The sequence below is a fragment of the Saccoglossus kowalevskii genome, chromosome 4 (assembly GCF_978046115.1).
Source record: "Saccoglossus kowalevskii chromosome 4, keSacKowa6.1, whole genome shotgun sequence".
Taxonomy (NCBI): Eukaryota; Metazoa; Hemichordata; class Enteropneusta; family Harrimaniidae; genus Saccoglossus; species Saccoglossus kowalevskii.
In genome coordinates, this window is record NC_140644.1 from 38,899,472 (window position 1) to 38,923,066 (window position 23,595).

Consider the following 23,595-nt stretch of genomic DNA (forward strand, 5'->3'; position numbering starts at 1 on the left):
TGGCTGGAGAGATTCAAATCCCGACACGGTATCACGTTCAAATCCGTGTGCGGCGAAGCTGCTTCTGTCAGCGATGACATGGTTGATGACTGGGTAACGTTAACATTACCCGGACTCATCGATGGCTACGCTCCCAGAGATATTTTTAATGCCGACGAAACTGGGTTATTTTTCCGCCTGATGCCCGATAAGACATTATCATTCAAGAATGACGTATGCTCTGGGGGAAAGACAAGTAAAGAAAGATTGACTGTGATGCTTTGCGCAAATATGGATGGATCTGAAAAACTCAAGCCACTGGTCATCGGAAAATCAAAAAACCCTAGGTGTTTCAAAAACGTAAAATCCCTACCCGTCGATTACAAGGCAAACAAAAAAGCGTGGATGGTCAGCGATTTGTTCATCGAATGGCTACACAAACTGGACAAGAAGTACAAACGCCAGAAAAGAAAAATTCTCATGTTCGTCGACAACTGTCCCGCCCATCCAGCTGTCAAAAACCTCAAAGCCATCAAACTCGTCTTTCTCCCGCCTAATACAACTTCGAAGCTGCAACCGATGGACCAGGGCGTGATTAGAAATTTCAAGTGTTTTTACCGCCAACGAGTAGTTCAAAGAATGTTGGTGAATCTTGATTCAGGTGAAACCCTACCCACGATCAATGTCAAAGATGCGATCGACATGCTTCATTCATCCTGGCAAAAAGTTACCGATACCACCATTGCCAACTGCTTCAGAAAGGCGTCGTTTGTACATTCGCCAAATCCCGACGTGGAACAGGAAGTCAGCATTGCCGATCGTGGAGACATTATGGCCGATAACACCAGTGATGTTGAATGTTTATGGGGCAATTTAGCCCATCATATCGAATTGCCAGAAATTTCATTTTCGGATTTTGTCTGCGCAGACGACGAAACTGGTGTTTGTGAATCGCCATCAGACGATGCAATCATAGCGTCCATTTTGGAACAAAACGCTGAGGCCGATGAAGACGACATCGAAAATGTCAGCCCAGACATTCCTGTTGACATCGAACTGCCTTCATCGTCGGAAGCTATGGATTGCATAGTAAAATTACGCACTTATCTTCAGTCCCGTGAAAATGTTGAAACTATGATTTTTTCACAACTTTCAACTATCGAGGACATGCTGTTCACATCGATTTGTTCTGGTCGTCGTCAAACCAAAATTACCGACTTTTTAAAATAGCCATCCGTGTTAATAGCGAACAATTTACATTACAGATTTGTTTACCGTATTACAAATGTAATGAATGCAATGTGAATTTTATTTTTTATGACTGAGAAATCATGAAACGAATACAATGAGTACATGTGTGTTTGTGTATGCATACGTGACAAATTCAGTCGATCCAGCATGGACGTACTAAGAATTTCTTTATTCATTTATTTATACATGTACTTTGAATAATGAACAGTACATTTGTATTTTCCATTTTAATATTATTTTAATAAACATGACAACGTTTATTTCAATACTATTTGTGTGTTTTTAATGTTTGGTCTAGTGTTTAAAATGGCGCCATAGTTTTGTTTACCCTGACTTATGGTAATTAGTTTGTTTCTGTAAAGCGCCCTCTAGTGGTGATCGGTTATTACGAACACCGGTTATAACGAATATATTCACCTGGGGCCTTGATATTCGCACTAACGAGGTTTGACTGTATAACAAAGGGCAAGGTCACCAGAGTTCAACTATGTTTTAATAGTTTCTCTAAATGTATCTCCTGCTGCAAATCTGAGATTAAAAACTATGGACATAGCTCTTTCTACTCAGCTTGAGTTTGGGCACAAATTACTATAATCTATTTTCTTTATTTCTCTTTTCATTATTGAGAAATTTGACCTCAAAGTTGGGGTTACTTTTCGCCAGTAACACATTTTTACACTTCTGTGATTTTTTTGGCTGAGCCTATTTTGTTCATACTTAGTATGCAACAGCAAAATACACACTAATATTAAAGTGAAGTTACTTCTGAGGACTGAATGAAAATTCGTATACTGTTTTATTTGTATTAAACCAATGTAGCTTCACATCCTACCATGGCAACAGCCAAAAATATGTTGTTTTTTGAGCTAGTTATGTTACGTGTGATATTTTGCATGCTTATGTATGTTGTATGTATTTTATTTATTGCAGTCCCCAGTGAGAACTAGAACACCTACATACTATCTTGATTTCAAAGTAAACAAAGGCTCCAAGATGACACAGGCACTCCCTGTAGGCTGGAATGCTTTTGTTTATGTATTGGCAGGAAGAGGGTTATTTGGTGAGTAATGCATGTGTTAGAACTATACACTGTATTATATGGTATGTTGTAACACTAGGATATATTTTGTAATGCATTTTACTATGTACTACTCAAATATTTTGTAGTTTTTTCAAAAACTGTTTTTTGCATTCCACATGTAACTGATTTTCCAGGCCCACATGATGATGGGAGAGAGAGTGAAGCCCATTACACATTGGTACTCAGTGATGGTGATAAACTAGAAGTAGAGAATAAGGTACTTAATATTAGATTATTGTCACTCCCATCTAGAATATATATGCAGTTCATACTCTCTATATCTCATATTACACAGCACTGCATAGTAGAACTATTCCCTCATCACTATTATAAATCAACATTGATATATACAAACAAACAAAGGATAAAAATAGTCCTGTCAGTAAGTAGTAAATGGAAACTACATTAATTTGTTTGGAATTTGCTAATATTAGTATTTTTATACTGTATAACCTTTTCACCACCAGTTCCTTCATTTCATTAAAAAATAGTTCCATTTATAGTCTGCACTTTCCTTCAGTGAAAAGTAGTGAAAAGATTAATGAATTTCAGTATTGTGTTTTGTGAGTTGTTGAGTCTCTTGTTTATTTAGTTTTGGATGTGTTTCTATGATTGGTAGGCTATAATGAATATTGCAATATGAGACCTCCAGGGGTTTAATTGATGTAATTTTTTTCTTGTACAGGGTAGTGAAACACTGCATTTTGTACTCTTAGCTGGTGAGCCTGTGGGAGAACCTGTTGTACAATATGGTGAGTTAAGTTGGAAAGTGTTATCACACTAATATGACTTACTTAAATATAAAACTAGTTAGTGACATCCCCCTCGCCCATAACACTATCACCATGGCCACTGTACTTCGCAGTAACACTCTTGGGGGTTAAAAGTTACAGTCCAAGCTATCAAACCAATAGATTTTATTATTAGATCACCAGGTTTTTGACTCCCGTGTAGGAAGCACAAAAAGGGAGTCTTTGCAGTTAGTGTGTCTGTATGTGTGTGTGTGTGTGTGTGTGTGTATATGCGTGTCCGTCTTTTCCACTGATATCTCAAGAACCATACATCAGTTTTTGATGAAACTTGGTGCATAGATGCTCTGGGCCAATGCGCAGATTTGATTAGGTTTTGGTAAAAATCCATGCATATTAATTACCTAATTTGCATGATAATCAGCTGATTTTTAGCTGTTCCATGACTGTTCCACTGATATCTAAAGAACCACTCATTGGATTTTGATGAACCTTGGCACACAGATGCTCCAAACTAATGCGCAGATTTGATTAGTTTTGGGTAAAAATCTGTGCAATATTAATTACCTAATTTGCATAATGATTAATCAATTTTCGGCTTTTCCACTGATATCTCAAGTACTAATCATCACATTTCAATGAAACTTGGTACATAGATGTCATAGGACACTGCACAGACCTGATAGTTTTTAGGGTAATACGAGTACATATTAATTACCTAATTAGCATAAATAATTAATTTTCAGCTTTTGATATTCCAAGTAGTAATCATCACATTTCAATGAAATTTGGTACATAGATGTCATAGGACACTGCACAGACCTGATAGTTTTTACGGTAATATCAGTATATATTAATTAGCTAATTTGCATAATTAATTAATTTTCAACTTTTGATATTTCAAGTAGTAATCATCACATTTCAATGACACTTGGTACATAGATGTCATAGGACACTGCACAGACCTGATAGTTTTTAGGGTAATATGAGTACATATTAATTACCTAATTTGCATAATTAATTAATTTTCAGCTTTTGATATTTCAAGTAGTAATCATCACATTTCAATGACACTTGGTACATAGATGTCATAGGACACTGCACAGACCTGATAGTTTTTAGGGTAATATCAGTATATATTAATTAGCTAATTTGCATAATTAATTAATTTTCAGCTTTTGATATTTCAAGTAGTAATCATCACATTTCAATGACACTTGGTACATAGATGTCATAGGACACTGCACAGACCTGATAGTTTTTAGGGTAATATCAGTATATATTAATTAGCTAATTTGCATAATTAATTAATTTTCAGCTTTTGATATTTCAAGTAGTAATCATCACATTTCAATGACACTTGGTACATAGATGTCATAGGACACTGCACAGACCTGATAGTTTTTAGGGTAATATCAGTATATATTAATTAGCTAATTTGCATAATTAATTAATTTTCAGCTTTTGATATTTCAAGTAGTAATCATTACATTTCAATGAAATTTAGTACATAGATGTCATAGGACACTGCACAGACCTGCGTTTTTACAGTAATATCAGTATATATTAATTAGCTAATTTGCATAATTAATTAATTTTCAACTTTTGATATTTCAAGTAGTAATCATCACATTTCAATGACACTTGGTACATAGATGTCATAGGACACTGCACAGACCTGATAGTTTTTAGGGTAATAAAAGTACATATTAATTACCTAATTTGCATAATTAATTAATTTTCAACTTTTGATATATCAAGTAGTAATCATCATATTTCAATGAGACTTGCTACATATATCTAGGATTATGCAGAGACCTGATTAGTTTTAATTGGATATTAATTACCTAATTTGCATAATGTTCCACTGATATATAAAGAACCACAAATTGGATTTTAATGAAACTTTTGAAGAGAACTATGCAGAAACCCAATTAGTTTTTGGTAAATATTTATGCTTATTAATCTCCTAATTAACATAATTAATCAACACTGATATCTCAATTACTGATCATCACATTTGAATAAAATTTGGTACTTAAATGCTCTAGAACAATAGACAGGTCTGATTAATTTTGGGTTCTAAGCTTTCTTTGATTCATTATTGGACTTTTGCATGATCTCAATACTGAACCCATAAATATTGTCATCAAATTGTCATAGTTGCTAACCATAACAATTCATTTTCATAAATTGGGCATTTTCTCATTTTTGTTAATTAAAGCAAAAATTATTGAATATGAAGTGAACGCAAAAGTTATTGAATATGAAGTGAACGCAGTGAGAGGTGAACGCAGCGAGAAGTGAATGCAGCAAGAAGTGAACGCAGCAAGAAGTGAACGCAGCGAGAAGTGAATGCAGCGAGAAGTGAACGCAGCGAGAGGCGGCCTGTGTATATACATGTATGGAAGAATATAGAAGAAATCTGTCATTTTGTTTATTGTTCCAAAATTTATTCTAAGTGAGACAGTTCTATCACGATAAAAATATCTTCAGACACATGTTTAATGATAAGTCAATCATTTTTGGCATCAGTCTGAAAGAAGTTTAACTTTAATGGTGTTTCAAGTCATTTTGAGCTGCAGTGACACACACGAGGTGCCATCTTGAATCTTTTTCAATTTTCAAATGGAATAATAACTCAACACTTGAAGTTCAGGCACTTTGACGATTTATTGTCACTTCAGTTTTGTTGTTTATTAAATAAATAATCTTCTCAGCTGTACTCGCTTTCCAGGCATTACATGAGTCCTGGATGAAAATTTTAATCCTTGATGTATCTCTGTATGTCTGATACATTACAAAATTTATCTTTAAATATCTTAACATCACAAACATGACTGTGTTTGTATTTATTTTCAGGACCATTTGTGATGACCACTAGAGGTGAGATTGAAGAAGCAATAGATGATTTCCGAAGTGGTAAAAATGGCTTTGAGAATGCTTTAAATTGGAAATCAAAAACAGGAAATAATGTCTGAAAATTGTCGTGTTATTTTATGTTATCATTCCTGAACTTAATAATCCACTACCTCAATTTTTATCACTGTTATTTTTGTTACTACCATTATCAGACACTTGCGCAATGACTGTCATTTTCAATCAGTGATATTCATAAAAATGTTTTGTTTACAAATTTATAACTGGCTTTTCAATCCTGCATTATCTGTCAGTGATTGGCTTACATGGACTTTCTAAATCTAAATGCAGTGTCACAAACTCTAGGGCACTTTCAACAATTAAATAAAAAATCATGATACATAACACACATGCATATGTACTAATTAAGTTTGGATTCAATTTTAATAGGTGCATTATAATTTTCATTCATACATGTCAAATTATGAATCATTCAATATTAACTATTTGTACTAGTAACTTCATGATACAACAGGAGAAAGTTGCTAGGTCCATGAAACATAGATCACTGTTCACAAAATAGAGAACAGATCATTATAAACCATTGATATTATTGGTGGTACAAGGTGTCCACAATGAGTAAGCATTCCTTGCTGACTAATCACATCCAATCATGATTGGTCTTATATAGTCTAATACATGTCAAGTAATAAGAATCTAATATTAGCCTGACGAGGTCACATGATCTGCTCCAAAGCCAACACACGCCCGATGTAGTTTTTCACTTCCCCAACAATATCAATCAAATTGCAGGAATGTCAGATAGTGACAGCCATCAAAAAGTAACCATTCACAGCAGAGTTTATTTCCGCACAATGCAAACACGGCTTAATTTGATTGACAGTGTTACGATGACCACCAAAATGAATATTCATTGAACAGGTTTTAGTTTCAGTTAGCAGTCCCCGGTTTCACCAGGTTTTAGTTTCAATTATCAGTCCCCGGTTCCACCAGGTTTTAGTTTCAGTTATTAGTCCCCGGTTCCCCCAGGTTTTAGTTTCAGTTATCAGTCCCCGGTTTCACCAGGTTTTAGTTTCGATTAGACTGATCATGTACTGAACTTATGTCTTTAACTGATGAAGACATGTACCATATATGTGCTCAAACTATACTAATGAATGTCCTATTATATATCAGAATTATATTTGTATTATTATTTACACATCTTTTTTTTGCATTAACACCTCACACTTAATCTGAATTCCATAGTTAAGGTACGGTAGTTGGTTTCCATTAAAACCAAATGATCAGATATTCTTGAATTTTGCAATGTGGTTTTTATTGATGCTGTTGAACAACAAAGGCATAGCAAAAGTCAAATCTCAATGAAATAAATATTTCCCATACTTTTTATTGTAAAAATTTCTCACCATAGTTTATAAGATGGGTTATAATTGTCACAAACTATTAAGAAATTATTTTTGTATGAAATAATGCATTAGTATGGATTACTATATAATTGTAATTTGTGCATGGTGTCAGGCAGTTTTTCTCCAAAAATAATTCGTACTGAGAAAAAAAATGAAAAGTTGATGATACATGTCTAAAGCAATAATTATGTAACTTGTTTAAACAAAAACAAATTGTAACAATTAATCCTAGTCGAAAATTTGAGTACATGGAATGTATCTTAATGCCATTTATTGCTTTTACCGGTAACATACATGTATTTGCAAAAATAAATTTTAGAATCCATCAAGTGCAACAGTTGTAAATGGATGAATTAAAGGAAAATGCAAATGTGATAACTGGGTTTTGAAGATGTAAAAAGACTGTAACTGAGTGATATGTTGGGATGTAATGATATGTTGTGTGAAATTTATACTGTATATTGTTTTGCTGTAAATAAAGTCATAGTACTGTACCAGTCATGTTTAGTATTGTTTACCAAAGCACAGACCCCATTAGTTTTTTGTTAGAATTTGTGCAACTTGTCAGCTTTTTTGTGGATATCTCAAAAATCACTCAACTGATATCAAGGAAACATGGTACATGGATGACCTGGGACTATGCACTGTTTTGATTAGGTTGAAATCTGTGTATAATAATTATCTAATTTGCATAATAATTTATTTCTTACTATATCTCACATTTCAATGAAACTTGGCAGATAGATGCTTTTGGATAATGTCTAGGCTGATTAGTTTTGTACTGAAATCTATGGATACTAATACTAATTGCCTATTTTCATTATAATTAGCCAATTTTCAGTTTTTCCATGGATATCTCACTAAACAAATGTCAATGACATTTTGTATATATGTGTGTTGAGTACTTTTGCATTGAAACCATACATATTAATTACATAATTTGTATAAATCTGGTCATGTGACTTCATTAATATGCATATCTATATTATCTCAATCGCTGGTGAAGATATGGACATATAATATAGCCTATAATTGAGGCATTGCCTGAGATATGTCTAATTTATCACATGAGCATAATTCGTGATCTCAATGTTATGCATATTAATATCTCAAACACTGTTGCATGTTGGACAGTGCAACATTGAAGGCATTGGATAAGAGAAATGACTAATTAAAGCCGCAAGCGGCGTCACCGGGGCCCAAGCTGACAAGATTCTGTTTCATAATTAATGAGGTCACATGTTAGACAATCAGGTAGCTTGTATTATCAGTAACATGAGGTCGAAATGAAGTTGGTACCATGTATTTACCTGGTTTGGTTATCGAAATAAGGTTTTCAGGATATACAATGAACCATGTTCTTATGCACAATAATGAGATTGCATTATGATATATAGCCATTTCTAATGTCAGTTGCATCTTTCATTCAATGTCTTCATAATGACACTAGTTACATGTCCTGCTCTGCGGCAGTGTTTCAGATATGACTGCTATGCATATTAATGAGTTCACATGACCATATATGGTCATCTGTTTCTTTAATCAAATCTCAGGTTCACTGTTGTCATGATAACACAGTAATCATCTTCCTAACTACAACAGTGTTTGAGATATAATGGTTATGCATATTAATGAGTTCACATGACCATATATGGTCATCTGTTATTTTAATCAAATCTCTTGTCCAACGTTGCCATAAAAACACAGGATTCGTCTTCCTAACTGCAACAGTGTTTGAGATATAACGATTATGCATATTAATGAGCTCACATGACCATATATGGTTATCTGTTATTTTAATCAAATATCTTGTTCAATGTTGTCATAATAACACAGGATTCATCTTCCTAACTACAACAGTGCTTGAGTTATAACAGTTATGCATATTAATGAGTTCATCTGACCATATATGGTCATATGTTATTTTAATCAAATCTCAGGTTCACTGTTGTCATGATAACACAGGAATCATCTTCCTAACTACAACAGTGTTTGAGATATAATGGTTAAGCATATTAATGAGTTCACATGACCATATATGGTAATCTGTTATTTTAATGAAATCTTTTGTTCACTGTTGTCATGATAACACAGGAATCATCTTCCTAACTGCAATAGTGCTTGAGATATAGCAGCTATGCATATTAATGAGGTTAGAAGCCCCCCACCCCATGGGCGTGTAGCCACATGACCTAGCCATATGCCATTCAGGGGAAAGAATGTATCTAAAGAGTAGAATACACGTACAAAATTTTATTCCAATCAAACTAATACAAAACATGTAGTTGCATAATTTCAATTTTCACAAAATCCAAGATGGCGGCCAAACCACGTGACTTATCGAAAATATATTATTTTTTTCATATGGAGTTGAAGCCAGGCATGGTAAATATAAAAACATCTAGTAGATTCGTTGAATCACCTCTGAGAAACAAATGCCCAATCTTTTGGTCAATTTTGCTTAAAATCTAAGATGGCGGCCAAACCATGTGACTGATCTGAAATTTTTTGTAGGTTTCTGAAAGGGTTAGATAGGGACATGTCATGACGCAATATTTGAGATTAACGCTCAAGTGTGGCATGAGTAAAAAACTACTTCCTGTTGAGAACAAACCCAAAATGGCGGCCAAACCACGTGACCAATCATAATGAATTTCTCAAATCTAAATCTGCTCTATATGTAGAAGCTAAGTACTGTATATGAGAACATTTTACTTGGCGGTTCTGAAGAAGAAGATTGTTAAGTGTTTTTTACCGTTTTTAGGAAAAACAAAATGACGGGAAAAGTCACATGACCGCTAAAGTTTTTATTTCTGATATTTATTACACATGAGTTGTACTATATAGCATAAAAAAATCTAGACGCCTAGACCCTCAGAAAGTGGTCAAACAACCACTTCCGGTTTTATTTCAATCCAATATGGCTGCCAAACTAATTGGCCAATCAAAATTCTGAAAGCATGTTGCACCAGTTCATATTAGAGACTATCAGTGTAGAGCATTTTCAAACTATTTGGTTCAGCAGTTTTCTCAAACGGCTCGACGAAAAAAGTTACGGAAGAAAGAAGAAGTTTAAAGAAGAAAAAACCGAACAATAAGAATAGGGGCCACGCCCTACAGGCTTGGGCCCCTAAAAACCGAACAATAAGAATAGGGGCCTCGCCCTTTGGGCTTGGGCCCCTAAAAAACCGGACAATACGAATAGGGGCCTCGCCCTATAGGCTTGGGCCCCTAAATACATCTAGTAGATTGGTTGAATCACCCCTGAGAAACAAATGCCAAAACTTTTGGTCAATTTTGCTTAAAATCCAAGATGGCGGCCAAACTATGTGATTGATCTGAAATATTTTTGAGGTTTCTGAAAGAGTTTGATTATAGAGATGCCATGCAGCAATATTGAACGTAATCCCTCAAGTGTGGCATGAGTAAAAAAACTACTTCCTGTTTAGAAGAAACCCAAAATGGCGGCCAAACCATGTGACCAATCATAAAAATTTTTTCAAACGTAAATGAGCTTCATACATAGAAGCTAAATACTACATATGAGAGCATTCTGCTTGGTGGTTCTGAAGAAGATTTTTAAGTGTTTTTTGCCGTTTTTAGGAAAAACAAAATGGCGGTAAAAGTCACATGACCACTAAAGTTTTTATTGCTGATATCTATTACACATGAGTGGTACTATATACCATAAAAAAATCTAGAGGCCTAGACCCTCAGAAAGTGGTCAAACAGCCACTTCCGGTTTTATTTCAATTCAATATGGCTGCCAAACTAATTGACCAATCGAAATTCTGAAAGCATGTTGCACCAGTTCACATTAGGGACTATCAGTATAGAGCACTATCAGACCATTCCGTTCAGCGGTTTTCTCAAACGGCTTGACGAAAAAAGTTACGGAAGAAAGAAAGAAGAAAAAACTGAACAATAACAATAGGGGCCTAGCCCTACGGGCTTGGGCCCCTAAAAACCGAACAATAAGAATAGGGGCCTCGCCCTTTGGGCTTGGGCCCCTAAAAACCGGACAATAAGAATAGGGGCCACGCCCTACAGGCTTGGGCCCCTAAAAACCGAACAATAAGAATAGGGGCCTCGCCCTACAGGCTTGGGCCCCTAACTAACCCTGTTCTCATAAATGTGATCTGAATAATATACTAGCACATAAATGAAATATCTCAAGCACTGTTTGAAGGCAATGGACAAAATATATGACCAACATATCAGATGGTCATCATGTGTCCTAATTAATATGCATAACTGTAATACAGACCCGCCAGAAAGTATTTACGCACCTGTCATTTGATCGTTTTCGTAACTAAAAATAACAATTCCAGGTAACATGATGTGTTGACTTTAAAATATACTAAATTTAAGAAGAACTAGTGCATTATAGTCAAAATAAAATGGTTGATTTGTGTTTAGTTTTTTGTATGTAGACGTTTTTTCAGTGAGCGAAAATCGCCATGGTTAACTCTATGGGAGTGCGCTCATTTGCATATCATTTGCATCTCATTAAAACTTCGCGCCATAAAACCATGTGCGATAATCATGTCCTTTCTCATGCAAATTTGAAGCAATTGGGAAGCTGAAATTAATTCAACACGCGCTTCTGGGCGGGAATACCTGTCAGTTGTAGTTCATGAATATTCCTATCGAGGTCATAGTGTCAAATACGTAATTTTTATTTACAAACATTGAGCCATGCCGAAAGTTAGGGAATTGTCAGAATTTACTAAAGGGAACATTGAAGCACTGTATACAGAAGGAGTTTCTAATAGGGAAATTGCAAGAAGACTGGGAATTTCTGAAGGCTCCATACGTTTCAACCTGCGAAAACTTCGTCTGCGAGGTAGTATGGGTAATCGTCGTCGATCAGGTCAACCAAGGCGTACAACGCAACGCGAAGACCGGCTACTCATCAGGTTTAGTTTAGCGAATCAGTTTCACACCGCCCGTGATTTGCGTGTCAATTTTAATCAACTCACTGGGAAAAGATCGAGTTTGAGCACTATAAAATCAAGACTATATAAGGATGGTAATCTTCACGGCTGTGTTGCAAAAAAGAAACCAAAACTACAACCTCGACACATCGCAGCGCGGTTGCAATTTGCCAGACAACACATCGACTGGACTCCGGCGCAGTGGGCTCAAGTTATCTGGTCGGACGAATCAAAGTTTACGGTGTTTCATAGCCGTGGAAGATTATTTGTACGTCAGAGACCAGGTGAAGAGTACGAGCTGAAATGCATTAAACCTACAATAACATTTGGTGGTGGTAGCGTCATGGTGTGGGGATGTTTTTCGGCTACCGGCTTAGGGTCACTGGTCCGTGTACCGACGACCATGAACCGATGGAAATTTTTGAATATCCTGCAAAACTAAATGATACCGTCGGCACTAAGACTCGTTGGACCCAATTTTCATTTCCAACAGGATGATGCCCCCGTTCACACAGCATTGGCAGTGAGGGATTTTATAAATAATCCACAAGAGTACGGATATTTTTTCGACAACTTTACCACTTTGAATTGGCCTGCACAGTCTCCAGATTTGAACCCCATTGAGAACCTTTGGCAGTTGATCGATTTAGAGGTGCATTCCCGACCAGTTGCTAACATCGAGGATTTATACGCGAGTATAATGGAAGCTTGGGGACAGTTCCAGGTGAACATGTGTTGGAAACTCGTCGATACTGTTGGGTTCTTGGGTGCAGTGAAGGCCGTAACAGGCTAAAGAATACAAGCTCGGTATAAACAACACAACAGTAATGGCGGTGTTCCGACTACGCAAGTGCAGATGACGTAATAAAGTACATGTCATTAAATACGAGCTCAATATACTACATCCCTCCCCATCTAAGTGAATCTCACTCTAGCAGCCTATATTGGGATTTAATATATAATGTTCTTTTCTGGATCAGTTCATTCTGCATGCACTTGCACTGAATACTGCAAAACTCAACTAAACTAAACTACAAGGTGGGTGGCGCTAGGCTCACACCCTAGTGCAGGCTTTATTCTGGCCTATCATATGCACTGTTTCAAAATGTAACTAAACATACATATCATATTTATCTGGAAATTTTCTCTGATGACTAGATCTACGCACTTCTGGTACCGAGACAGAAGTTTCTGAAGATTGTTCTTTTATAGGATCTGTTGTCTCATCTTTCAATGTAGTAGATTTGTTAGTAGTTGTAGGTGATACATTCTCTGATGAATGTTCTTCCGGTTTCAATGATGACGAATCCTGTTTAGGAACTGGCACTGATGGTGAGATAGAAGGCATCCGTATTGGTACAGGTACCATATTCAGTTTACTCTGAGTTTGGTCACTTTGCGTAATTTCCTCTGATGGCAATCTAGATCTAAGCTGATCTTGATGTCTTTTCCAAACTCTTCCATCCTGAAGTCTAACTAGGAATGTTAGTGATCCCCACTTCTCTTCAATTATTCCAGGTATCCATTTTGGTTTTCCCGCATAGTTCATAGCAAATACCGAATCCCCAAGGAAGTAGGTGTAATCCCTTGTTTTTGTATCGTAATTCTCTTTCATCTTTCCCTGGTTATGCAATACTCATGTCTGAAGTGATGGTTGCAATAGATCAAGTCTTGATCTTGGATGTCTATGCATAAGTAATGCTGCAGGAATCTGTCCTGTGGTAGTCTGTGGCGTGATTCTGTATCTTGCCAAAAACCGATACAATCTGGACTCTAAATATCTTGAAGACTTTCTGAGACCTCCCTTGACTGTTTGTACAGCTCTTTCAGCTAACCCGTTACTGGCAGGATGGTAAGGAGCTGTTGTGATGCGTTTTATTCCATTTGTTTTACAAAGGGATCTAAACTTTTCACTGGTGAAACAAGTACCATTATCTGATACTATCATGTGCGGTAGACCATGCGTAGCAAATGTTTGGTACAATTTGTTGATTGTTGCTGTGGATGTTGCTGTCGGCATAACGTGAGCTTCTATATATTTACTATGAGCATCAACAATGATTAATATCATTTTACCTTCATATGGACCTGCAAAATCTATGTGCAAAATCTAAGTTAGTGAAGAATTTACCCCCAGCAAGCTTTGCATACAAATCTTCAACATTGGGTATCTGTCAACACATAATGCTTTGTTTAAAGTTTGTTTGTAGTCACCACATATGCAAACATCACCTGTCGCTTTAAGTACAGGTACAACTGGTGAAGCCCAATCTGAGTAAGATACAGGTCTAATGACTCCTTCCTTTTCTAAGCGATCAATTTCTTTATCTACTTTATCTCGGAGGGCAAATGGTACAGTACAAGCTTTCATATATCTTGATGTTATCTCAGAATTAACATGCAGCTTGATGGTAGTGTCTTTCAAGGTTCCCAATCCTGGTTCGAACAATTTTGGATGTTTACTAATCCATGACTCTCCATCAAGATGAAAAACTTGTGGCCAGTCTAGTTTTATTATTTCTAACCAGTCTCTGCCTATCAAGTTTGGACCATTACCTGGTACAAACAATGCTTTTAATTTATGTATGGTATCTGCTTCACGTGCCTCCAGTTCTGTCTGACCTAAGGGGTTAATGCAATTTCCTGCATATGTTCTCAATCTGGGTAGTCCCTCAGTGTGTAGTTGTAATGCTTGCTGACCAACTTTCAGTTTCTTAAACTGCTGCTCACTTATCAAACTTACTGCTGCGCCCGTATCAATTTCCATGGTTGTCGGTACCCCATTCAGTTGAAGGTTGTATCTATATGGCTGTGTTTTGGAAATACTTGATGCAGTTCTATACAGGTCAACGTTATATGTTTCCTGCCCATATGAGTAGACTGTGATTGGTTCAGTAGAAATAAAATTATTTTCTGTTCTCCCTTGTGACTTGCAATATTTAGCAAAATGATTCTGCTTATGACATTTTCTGCATTCTTTTCCCCAAGCTGGACATTTTTCCTTTTTGTCATGAGGCCATTTACCACCACAACCCCAGCATGACTGTTTTTTATCACCATTACCAGGCCCCCTAGGCTTGTGTAATTTCTTCGGTTTGTAATGGGTCATTTCGGATTTATGCATTTCTGTATAATCTGAGATTTTATTTATTTCTCTTTCTCATGAAATTCACAGTTCTTGGCTAGCTGTCGTAATCTAGCAGCAAATTTATCAAGTGTTTCTGATGGTAACTGACTTGCCTGGCGAAACACATACACTTCATACTCTACATTTCGTTTTGGCGCGAAGTACTCACTCAGTTTTGTCTTCAACTGTGCGTACGTTTCGTCTTCCGCCTGCTCCAATCCGAGGTGAATTTCAAAAACTTCTTCCCCCGCTAGGTGAAGTAGGAGAGCTCTTTACCTCGCATCCTGTGTAATATTCTTGGCTACAAGATAATTATCGAATCTTGCTATCCACCTTTCCCAGCGCACTGTAGCTGTCTCTGGCGGAATTGGGTTGAACGGTTTCAAAGCATCGTTGCCGTCCATTGTGACGCTGATTTGTTTTGTCTTCAAAACAGGCTCAAAAATAATTTGTACTCACTTCACTTGTTCTGACGGTTTTCTGTACGTCAAAGTTACTCGTCGCCAAATTGTTGGGTTCTTGGGTGCAGTGAAGGCCGTAACAGGCTAAAGAATACAAGCTCGGTATAAACAACACAACTGGTTTATTACAGTAATGGCGGCGTTCCGACTACGCATGTGCAGATGACGTAATAAAGTACATGTCATTAAATATGACCCAAGCTCAATATACTACAGATACCATCATGCCAAAACGGCTCAAAGAAGTCATCCAGCGAAGAGGTGGACAATCGCCGCGTTATGTGTCTTCATGAATATTCATGAGCTTGCGTTTACACAGTATTCTCCATAGAAAATTCGAACGTTTTTTCACTGTTTCGTTCAGACTGCCGTTTTTATTCAATCCTGCATGACAATGACAATTTCGTTGTTTTTATTGTGTGTAAAAACGCATATTTTATTAGTTATATAAATATATTTATTCAAACCGTTATTGAGTTTATTTTATTGTATGATATCGTAGGTAGCTGCCTGTAGTGTGGTGCGTATGTTCAACACTGCCACAGATAGGGAATTACAACAAGTGCTATATTAAATGCATCTAACAAGATTTTACCTTTATTATAAACAACATTGTAATACTCAAGGACGACAATATGGAACTACCTGCTTGCATTTATGTTTTTGATTACCATATTAGCTTTATGTAAATGGCACTATTTGCTCCTAATGCAACAAATACGATATTTCTTTTTTGTACATCGAGCCTCAAATACTTTTTTCACACGGGGTTTGCTTCTAGGGTTTCTTTGATAAAAAGTTGGCATTCAAATATCGTCTTATATATTAGAACGGTATAAAAACTACCCAAATAACATTAAAAAAAAATATTTATTTACCAACTTTGTGCAATGGACTGGTACCAGTTTTGACTATGTATTGTCTTTGAAGATTCGTGCCGTTTACATGTTTCCTTCCAAAATTGTTATATAAATGACGTATTGCTTTTCCGAAGCAGGGAATGTATGTTTTAGGTAAAAGTCAAATTTCACATAAATTTCAGCTTCGTAAAACTGTAGAATATATTGTACACGTTGACTGGTGCTCAATAAACCTATCTTAAAGGGCGGTGGTCGTCGTTCGAATTTCATGTAAATAAACAATGTATTTTACACGCGTATCGAACAGGACGCGGCATGACGACCAATTGTACAAAAGAGAATAACTAGTAATCTACACTCAAATCAAAGCAAATTCGGAGAGCATAAAGACAATTGTATTTGCGATGTTGCGTAGTTTTCAGATTTGTCATCACTTTGCAAATTTAAAGCATATTTGTAAGAAATGCTTTCCAAGTTTCACACTAAAAATATCATTTTGTTCAACTATTGAACAGTCATGAATTATGGCTGAATCTTCGCTCCATATACTTATAAGAGTGTTTCTTGGTAGGTCAGATATTAATTAGTTTTATTTGAGATCCCCAGTGTGCTAGAACCAATACCTAAAACTGCTGCATTTATGCCAAGGTTGTGTATGTTGGTTGATTGCGTCAAGGATGCGAGGGAAAAAAGAATTCTACTTTCTCGGACCACAATCTTGGTTTCAAAACTTGTTAGAATTTAAGTTAACTTTGTAAATAGAAGGTTCAAGCCGCATGGCTCTGCTGTCTGATGTGTAGTATCCTTGACCTTTTCTCCAGGATACACTAAAACCATGATTGCGAAGTATTCAAATCAAAACATTAACCGCTTTTATGACTCTGGGATAACAAGAAAATAATCTAAATAAAAGACAATTGAATTATACTCTTTTTTGCCATGACAGCCTGCGTGATACGATTAAATATAGCTGGAGATTTACGAGCACCAAAATGAAGTCTTGTGCCGTGCATATATATATAGGTGAAATCACGATCAACTTTGTTGCAAAACTCTGGATTAGTAGCTGAAGAGTAATTATTCATATGGGCCTTTTTTAACAAGCATCATAATCAGTAATGTGAAAGCCAATAGTGATGCCACTCAACTAGTGGCTAATACTGCATGGATTCCGACACAACTGTTACATTTAAACTCAGATTTAATTCCCTGCCATCCGACTAGAACAGAGTTGACGTGTATGTGTTCCCTCCTTTCAACTATCATTACTTGTACTTACGAAGTCATTGATCTTCACAGGTGTACCCCACTTCTGCTTAGCCTAGTAGTTGACCACTCCTGGTGGATACTGGCCGAGATTCACCTTCTAACGCAACCGGACAGTGTTCGGCCGAGACACTCTGACGCCCTGTACCAATGTTACGTGTTGAGCTTAATCACCTCAGGTGTCCTTTTAGCATGAACATGAAATGAGGATGAGACATTCAAACTGTCATGGATAACATGACAACAACTTTGGATCATGACCCAAAATTACAAACGTCTTAAAGTTTATATTGGAATCACGTGGACACCCACATAATCTAGTCGGGTTTCCTCCTTGCTTAGAATATTGTCCCCGATATTTTTTATCTTGGGCGTCGACATTTTGCACACATACAAAGTTGCCTATGTAAATCCATTTAATTTGTATTTAAATGACATAATATGTTTTTAAAATGTCACAAACAATGAAATTAAACTCACAAAAAAGTTTCAGTTTTGGAAGAATGATGAAAATGGATTGAAATGTTCCCAATAATTGACATGTTAGTTGCCCTTGGTGATTGTACTTCGAATTAACCAGTGAAGTTAAAATATATATTTACTAATGAATATAACTTCGAGAGGCATGTTTATATTGCCGAGATAGTGCTGTCATAGCAACATCATAGTCCCAAACCTGGTATGTAGTTTACTGTATGTACGGTTATAGCTACAAATTGCATATAACTATGCGTTGTTATGTTATAATATATCTCATAATCAACTAAAAGTAAAATGTTCATTAACACTTTTCACACTTTATCATTATAGCAAATTTAAAATAATAAGACACTTCCTTAATAAATAATATTTAATCTAATGAAATCCATTATGACATTAAACTGGTATTTTTTTTTTAAATGATTCAAGTTCTCTTCCAATATGAATTTGTATGGCTTGTATAAAAAGATAGAGAACCCAGCAGAGTACGTGGTTGGAATAAGGCACAGCAACTTGACGACCAGTTGACATTTTGATTAAGTATTTCCAAAGCTAAAACAAGTGTCTTCTGAACTGAGTCCAATACTAGTCCACTAGCGGAAGCTTGTGATCGCCCAACTGCACATTAGTGACCTTGAACATTCAAATGTTACCGCACAGCACGCACAGGACTATGCCATTTTATACCGGGTGTTACAACTAGTAATATCTGTGGGATCACAGTACTTGGCTACAATAGACTGCAGCATAGTACCCATTGAAATAATTTGAAGCATAGTATGTATCATCACCATCATTATATACACTAGTACACTGTAGCTTGGAAAACATCTACAATATATATTGTACTAATTTGTTGTGTCTGATAGTTTATATGTATATGACATGGACTTTGCGTATGAATCAGTGATGGATACATGTGCAATGCCATCCTGTGCTTATCACGTTATGTTCTTTAAACACAACACAAGGCAGTTGAATTTCATGATTGATGTACACATCGGCATCTACTCGTTTTGAACACCTTGCGTTTGTTACATTCTGGGGTAATACAATCTGACTGCTTTACGCACCTATGTAAAGAAAATACATGAATCATAGTATTATACGTCTATTATCAATACAACAATAACATTTACTGTTCCAAAACGCATTAGGTCGATATTTATTTCGGGGGGGGGGGAGTGTAATCTATTGTAATCAACGAAAGCAGTGCTACGGTACTCAACACAAATGAAAGCAGTGATACGGTTCTCAACACAAATGAAAGCAGTGATACGGTTTTCAACACAAATGAAAGCAGTGCTACGGTACTCAACATAAATGAAAGCAGTGCTACGGTACTCAACACAAATGAAAGCAGTGATATGGTTCTCAACACAAATGAAAGCAGTGCTACGGTACTCAACATAAATGAAAGCAGTGCTATGGTACTCAACACAAATGAAAGCAGTGCTACGGTACTCAACACAAACGAAAACAGTGCTACGGTACTCAACACAAACGAAAGCAGTGCTACGTTACTCAACACAAACGAAAGCAGTGCTACGGTACTCAACAAAAACGAAAGCAGTGCTACGGTACTCAACACAAATGATATCAGTGCTACGTTACTCAACGCAAATGATATCAGTGCTACGTTACTCAACGCAAATGAAAGCAGTGCTACGGTACTCAACATAAATGAAAGCAGTGCTACGGTACTCAACACAAATGATATCAGTGCTACGTTATTCAACGCAAATGATATCAGTGCTACGTTACTCAACGCAAATGAAAGCAGTGCTACGGTACTCAACACAAATGAAAGCAGTGCTACGGTACTCAACATAAATGAAAACAGTGCTACGGTACTCAACACAAATTATATCAGTGCTACGGTACTCAACACAAATGATATCAGTGCTACGTTACTCAACGCAAATGATATCAGTGCTACGTTACTCAACGCAAATGAAAGCAGTGCTACGGTTCTCAACACAAATGAAAGCAGTGCTATGGTACTCAACATAAATGAAAGCAGTGCTACGGCACTCAACACAAATGAAAGCAATGATACGGTACTCAACACAAATGAAAGCAGTGCTACGCTACTCAACATAAATGAAAGCAGTGCTATGGTACTCAACACAAATGAAAGCAGTGCTACGGTACTCAACACAAACGAAAGCAGTGCTACGGTACTCAACACAAACGAAAGCAGTGCTACGTTACTCAACACAAACGAAAGCAGTGCTACGGTACTCAACACAAACGAAAGCAGTGCTACGGTACTCAACACAAATGATATCAGTGCTACGTTACTCAACGCAAATGATATCAGTGCTACGTTACTCAACGCAAATGAAAGCAGTGCTACGGTACTCAACATAAATGAAAGCAGTGCTACGGTACTCAACACAAATGATATCAGTGCTACGTTATTCAACGCAAATGATATCAGTGCTACGTTACTCAACGCAAATGAAAGCAGTGCTACGGTACTCAACACAAATGAAAGCAGTGCTACGGACTCAACATAAATGAAAGCAGAGCTACGGTACTCAACACAAATTATATCAGTGCTACGGTACTCAACACAAATGATATCAGTGCTACGTTATTCAACGCAAATGATATCAGTGCTACGTTACTCAACGCAAATGAAAGCAGTGCTACGGTACTCAACACAAATGAAAGCAGTGCTACGGTACTCAACATAAATGAAAGCAGTGATACGGTACTCAACACAAATGAAAGCAATGATACGGTACTCAACACAAATGAAAGCAGTGCTACGCTACTCAACATAAATGAAAGCAGTGCTATGGTACTCAACACAAATGAAAGCAGTTCTACGGTACTCAACACAAACGAAAGCAGTGCTACGGTACTCAACACAAATGAAAGCAGTGCTACGGTACTCAACATAAATGAAAGCAGTGCTACGGTACTCAACACAAATGAAAGCAGTGCTACGGTACTCAACACAAATGAAAGCAGTGCTACGCTACTCAACATAAATGAAAGCAGTGCTATGGTACTCAACACAAATGAAAGCAGTGCTACGGTACTCAACACAAACGAAAGCAGTGCTACGGTACTCAACACAAATGAAAGCAGTGCTACGGTACTCAACATAAATGAAAGCAGTGCTATGTTACTCAACACAAACAAAAGCAGTGCTACGGTACTCTACACAAATTATATCAGTGCTACGTTATTAGACGCAAATTATATCAGTGCTACGTTATTCAACGCAAATGAAAGCAATGCTACGGTACTCAACACAAATGATATTGGTGCTACGTTATTCAATGCAAATGAAAGCAGTGCTACGTTACTCAACGCAAATGAAAGCAGTTCTACGGTACTCAACACAAATGATATCAGTGCTACGTTATTCAACGCAAATTATATCAGTGCTACGTTACTCAACGCAAATGAAAGCAGTGCTACGGTACTCAACACAAATGAAAGCAGTGCTACGGTACTCAACACAAACGAAAGCAGTGCTACGGTACTCAACACAAACGAAAGCAGTGCTACGGTACTCAACACAAACGAAAGCAGTGCTACGTTACTCAACACAAACGAAAGCAGTGCTACGGTACTCAACACAAATGAAAGCAGTGCTACGGTACTCAACATAAATGAAAGCAGTGCTACGGTACTCAACACAAATGAAAGCAGTGCTACGGTACTCAACATAAATGAAAGCAGTGCTACGGTACTCAACATAAATGAAAGCAGTGCTATGGTACTCAACACAAATGAAAGCAGTGCTACGGTACTCAACACAAACGAAAACAGTGCTACGGTACTCAACACAAACGAAAGCAGTGCTACGTTACTCAACACAAACGAAAGCAGTGCTACGGTACTCAACACAAACGAAAGCAGTGCTACGGTACTCAACACAAATGATATCAGTGCTACGTTACTCAACGCAAATGATATCAGTGCTACGTTACTCAACGCAAATGAAAGCAGTGCTACGGTACTCAACATAAATGAAAGCAGTGCTACGGTACTCAACACAAATGATATCAGTGCTACGTTATTCAACGCAAATGATATCAGTGCTACGTTACTCAACGCAAATGAAAGCAGTGCTACGGTACTGAACACAAATGAAAGCAGTGCTACGGTACTCAACATAAATGAAAGCAGTGCTACGGTACTCAACACAAATTATATCAGTGCTACGGTACTCAACACAAATGATATCAGTGCTACGTTATTCAACGCAAATGATATCAGTGCTACGTTACTCAACGCAAATGAAAGCAGTGCTACGGTTCTCAACACAAATGAAAGCAGTGCTATGGTACTCAACATAAATGAAAGCAGTGCTACGGTACTCAACACAAATGAAAGCAATGATACGGTACTCAACACAAATGAAAGCAGTGCTACGCTACTCAACATAAATGAAAGCAGTGCTATGGTACTCAACACAAATGAAAGCAGTGCTACGGTACTCAACACAAACGAAAGCAGTGCTACGGTACTCAACACAAACGAAAGCAGTGCTACGTTACTCAACACAAACAAAAGCAGTGCTACGGTACTCAACACAAACGAAAGCAGTGCTACGGTACTCAACACAAAAGATATCAGTGCTACGTTACTCAACGCAAATGATATCAGTGCTACGTTACTCAACGCAAATGAAAGCAGTGCTACGGTACTCAACATAAATGAAAGCAGTGCTACGGTACTCAACACAAATGATATCAGTGCTACGTTATTCAACGCAAATGATATCAGTGCTACGTTACTCAACGCAAATGAAAGCAGTGCTACGGTACTCAACACAAATGAAAGCAGTGCTACGGACTCAACATAAATGAAAGCAGAGCTACGGTACTCAACACAAATTATATCAGTGCTACGGTACTCAACACAAATGATATCAGTGCTACGTTATTCAACGCAAATGATATCAGTGCTACGTTACTCAACGCAAATGAAAGCAGTGCTACGGTACTCAACACAAATGAAAGCAGTGCTACGGTACTCAACATAAATGAAAGCAGTGCTACGGTACTCAACACAAATGAAAGCAATGATACGGTACTCAACACAAATGAAAGCAGTGCTACGCTACTCAACATAAATGAAAGCAGTGCT

The 23,595-nt window shown here is 37.0% G+C and overlaps 1 protein-coding gene across 3 annotated transcripts in view; it reads left to right on the forward strand.

The window, feature by feature from the left end:
- Nucleotides 1-7,848, forward strand: part of LOC102807839 (pirin-like) — a 65,121-nt gene extending 57,273 nt beyond the window's left edge. For all 3 annotated transcript variants that reach the window (XM_085498097.1, XM_085498098.1, XM_085498099.1), the window contains 4 exons: nucleotides 2,161-2,290; nucleotides 2,446-2,528; nucleotides 2,997-3,063; nucleotides 5,923-7,848. In XM_085498097.1, coding sequence (XP_085354223.1) covers nucleotides 2,161-2,290; nucleotides 2,446-2,528; nucleotides 2,997-3,063; nucleotides 5,923-6,041 — 399 coding nt within the window. In that variant the 3' untranslated portion in view covers nucleotides 6,042-7,848. The remainder of the gene's footprint in view (nucleotides 1-2,160; nucleotides 2,291-2,445; nucleotides 2,529-2,996; nucleotides 3,064-5,922) is intronic.
- Nucleotides 7,849-23,595: the final 15,747 nt, after the last annotated feature.